This window comes from Gossypium arboreum, chromosome 1 (assembly GCF_025698485.1).
Source record: "Gossypium arboreum isolate Shixiya-1 chromosome 1, ASM2569848v2, whole genome shotgun sequence".
Classification (NCBI taxonomy): Eukaryota; Viridiplantae; Streptophyta; class Magnoliopsida; order Malvales; family Malvaceae; genus Gossypium; species Gossypium arboreum.
In genome coordinates, this window is record NC_069070.1 from 47,879,352 (window position 1) to 47,883,451 (window position 4,100).

Consider the following 4,100-nt stretch of genomic DNA (forward strand, 5'->3'; position numbering starts at 1 on the left):
ATGTTTCAAATTAGTCCTTACTTAGTTTTGAATTGTGTTTAGAGCTTTCATAAGCTTGATTTAATCTTGATTTAGTATAAATAACATGTTTTGAATGAATGATTGATGATTAATGATGGTTTAAAGAAATTTTGAAATGAAATAATATGATTCTGTTCTATTATTTACTATAGCATTTTGTAACCCTAATCCGGTAATGGAAATGGGTGAGGGCAGTTATAGAGGAATTGGGTTTTAAGTCATATATTACACAATACTATTGCGAGATTAAAGAAAGGCTAGAGAAAACTAGGGATTTGAAATTTTCAAAGACAAAAATTAAGGATCTATCTTATATAATAGAGACAGAAGCTGTGAGGATTTAAAAGATAAAAATAATATTTTAAAAATTTTTTAGGGTTAATTTTATATTCAATTTTTAAATTAGATTAACCAATTTTCCTTCCTTTTTTATCAGATTTGAGATGAATGGTGATTTATAAAAGGGGGAAAGAAAAGTCATGTCCCACTATTTTTCTTTCTTCCATATTTTATGTTATATCAAAGCATCCACTAAATTCTTTTTCCTTTGGAGTTTTTACGTCATTTCATTTTTTCAGTTTTTTATTGAACCAAGTAAAGCTTTAAGGCCCAAATAAATACCTACCTAAATAAAACAGGTGTTTATAAAGTTGAAGCTCTGTAAAAGATAGAACTAGACTTGTACAATTATATACAATAAAGTACTAATGTCTATGTACAAGAAAAATGTAAACAAATTTAAGCTCTTTTGTATTCTCACTTAATTTCTTGCTTAGATATGTGTCTATATGTTCTTTTAGTATTTTTGAGGTGTATTTGTATCAAGAAATTGATTTCTAGGACGCCATTGGAGATGAAAAATGATTGTTTGAAGTATAAAAATCTTGATTTATATCAACCCTTGAAAATCGTAAGGGCAAATTTGCTAGGCTAAGTAATCCTGATTTTTATTTTGATTAGCGACTCTCTTACTGTTACATGCAAAATGCAGCAAAAGCTTCATATATAAGCATGTTTCTCCTTTTGCTTTTTCTCTTTACAGTAATTGCCTCAATATGAATCTACCCTACTTTTGCTTTGCATCTCAAATACAAGATGGAGTTCGAAATAAAAGGTTAAATTTGCGTGAGTAGTCTCTTTTGATTTTCTTTATATATATATATATTCTGTTTTGCTTTGATTGGCACGAGATATTGGAATCTCATCCTCTGCATGTTTACAAGTTTGAATGGACCCAAAGACCACAACAGTCCCAAAAGAATCAAGAGAAAAAGACTAACACCAAAGATATATGTAAAACAACTTTTCCTTTTTGGAGCTTTAACACCTTTAATTGGTGGATGCACTTTCGTTTTGGAACTCATGCCCACCTTTTCTAGAATAAAACTCAAATAGGCTAAATAAACAAAACCAGCCCAAGCTAGAGCCGAAGAATCGCTGCTTGCACAGGTTAATCCACGACAGATTTTTGGTACATGTCCTCTCATACATGCATATTTGCTAACAACATATTTCCAACTTCTACATCCCATCAACTCTTCCTCAATCCTACTAACCCCCCCCCCCCCCATATATGTATATAATTTATATTCAATACTTTGTTAACAACACAATAATACCTGTTAAAAATTTAATTATTTGTACTCAATTTTTAAGTTTTTGATAGTGTTAAAGAGTTTTTAATGAGGTATGCTTCGTTTATTAAAAGAAAGCATATATAGGATTATCGCTGTGTATTGAATAGTATTAATCCATACGTGAGTATATATATGTCTATTCCTTAATTTATTGTATCTTTAAAAATTACTCTACTGGATACTCTTAATTAGATTGATAATTGAATGATTTTAAAATTGCATTATCTTATATAAACTTCTTTTTTATCTCTTCAAAAAAAGATTTAGCAACCAATTAATAAAATATTGCCTTTTATGAAACACTTAAAAAGTAGATACAAAAGGATTTACTAGATGCTTTTGATGAGCATATTTTGTAGTATGGAACAAGCTTCCATTTGTTTACTCCTCTACCACAGCCCCAGCACTCCACTCTCCACAATAAGTCTTTCTAGTAAAGAACTACACATGCATGTATTGCAAGCTTATTTCGAAATTTCAAATATATTTCAATATTAATTTTATAGTCCTACTCCCCCCCCCCAAAAAAAAATAATAATAATAATAAAAATACATACAAGATATACTGCATAAAATATGCTGGCTTTTGTGGTCACTATCATCATCGGTCTTTTAGCACTTTGGCTGATTTGAAACTTCCCAAACCCATACTTTGATGCCTAGACTTGTCCCGGCGGTCGTCCCGAGTTGCCAGCTCGCCTGTCAAAAAGAGCAAAAGATCATTCAAAAAGATAAAGAAGCATTCAAGTGGAAACTTCTCTAGTGAAAAAGAAACATGCTACTTTAAAAATTTTGTACGCAATAGACATGAGTTTAAATTTCAGCATTGCAATTCATATATCTGAGGTAGTTTTAAGAATACTATATTATACGCTTGTTCAGACTTTAGTTCTATTGATTTGCTAATCAGATAGTTTGTTTTGTGATACTACAAAAGAAAAAGAACAGGGCTTATTGCAGATGTCTATTACTATAAAAGAAGAAGAAAAGTACCATGATATAAAGTTTATTAACTAAGTAAAGACTTTGTAAATGCTTCATGCTATTCGTAACTAGCACTGGACAAGCCAAGATTAAGAGGCGGAAAAGAGGGAAGGTTGGAGATTAAAGCATACCGGAGGAAATGTACACTACGATTCAATGTAACAGTCAATTATAATGTGTATCCATATAAATATATACACATATACATATGCATATGAATATGAATATGATCTCAAGAGAAAATTAATAGCTATTAATGTGTACAATAAGTCCCCAAAATTATAAGAAAAATTAAAAGTTAACTTTTTCCTAAAAGTTAAGTTGTTTGTAAGTAGGATGGAAACCGGAGCTTGTAAAATTACAACTTAATTATTACTTCAAAAAAATTGAAAAGGAGAAAAAGAATTTTGAGGAAAATACCAAAACTGAAATTTTCCTTACGAATTGTTAGAGAAAAAACTATATCCATGTAAACCATACTTGCTATTCAAATAAACTATAAAAATATTTATGAAGCATTTGCTCACATCTAGAAATATACAAATAGAATACCATATAATAGATATATATATCTAATGTATAATTTAGTCCAAATGATAGTTGAATATGATTAGAATCAAACCTGTTGTGTATAGGATCTGGTCCATTTGGAACTCTTCTTTTGCTCATGTAGTTGAGATCCTGCTTCGGATGCGCCACATTTGACTTTCTTTGACCTAATACCTTCACTTGCTCCTCCTCGTGCTGCACCTTTGCCGTCGTTGTCGATGACTGATGATCATCACTCGTTATTGTTGTCTTCTTTTCATTTCCTTCACTTTTTAGGAACCCAACTGATATACCCAAGATAAAACCCAAAACTATAAGTGTTCCAAACAGAGTTCTAAACAGCAAAGAACTACCTCCGCTCATGATTGATTGTTCGCCTTATACCTAGGGCATAAAGGATGGTGAAAAATAAACAAAAAGAAGAAAAGAAAGAGAAGTAAAGGGGGATTATTTAACGTTAAATGTTGATGGTCATCGCAATATGATTTGTAAGAGAAAGAAGGGATAAAAAGAGGGAGGGTGTTAAGGTGAGCTAGCTAGGCCTCGGGCGCACTTGAAGGATTTTTTTTTCTTTTTTTACTTTGATGGATGGTATTCTTTATAGAGGGCGTGGAGGATATAATCGAATCGTTGTTACTTTCTCGAAGATTTCGAACGTTTGCTTTGCTTTATACGGTGATATGTTTCTTTTGCTTTGAGTTTAGGTATTTTCATGCACTACTTAAATCGTAAATTGGCAAGAGGCCACCAATATCATGCCTTACGTACGAGAATAACAAAGCATTATGTATAGTGCTTTATATAATCCACTGAAGTTTGATATCTAAGTGTTATATTATAGGTTTATAAATAATGATAAATTTAGTCACTACTGCTTGTTTTCTTTTCTTTTTCTTTTTATTTTTAAAG

The 4,100-nt window shown here is 31.0% G+C and overlaps 1 protein-coding gene across 1 annotated transcript; it reads right to left on the bottom strand.

The window, feature by feature from the left end:
* Positions 1 to 1,920: 1,920 nt before the first annotated feature.
* Positions 1,921 to 3,840, bottom strand: LOC108482453 (CLAVATA3/ESR (CLE)-related protein 25-like). The gene is made up of 2 exons (XM_017785587.2): positions 3,265 to 3,840; positions 1,921 to 2,357 (listed from the first exon to the last, which is right to left on the bottom strand). The coding sequence occupies exons 1-2, from the start codon at positions 3,552 to 3,554 to the stop codon at positions 2,318 to 2,320; spliced, it is 330 nt and encodes a 109-aa protein (XP_017641076.1). The 5' UTR covers positions 3,555 to 3,840; the 3' UTR covers positions 1,921 to 2,317.
* Positions 3,841 to 4,100: the final 260 nt, after the last annotated feature.

Coding starts and splice junctions, on each gene's coding strand:
- LOC108482453 (XM_017785587.2), bottom strand. CDS start 3,554: ATGAGCGGAGGTAGTTCTTTGCTGTTTAGAACTCTGTTTGGAACACTT. Junction 2,358..3,264: donor CCAGATCCTATACACAACAG/GTTTGATTCTAA, acceptor TCTTTTTGACAG/GCGAGCTGGCAACTCGGGAC.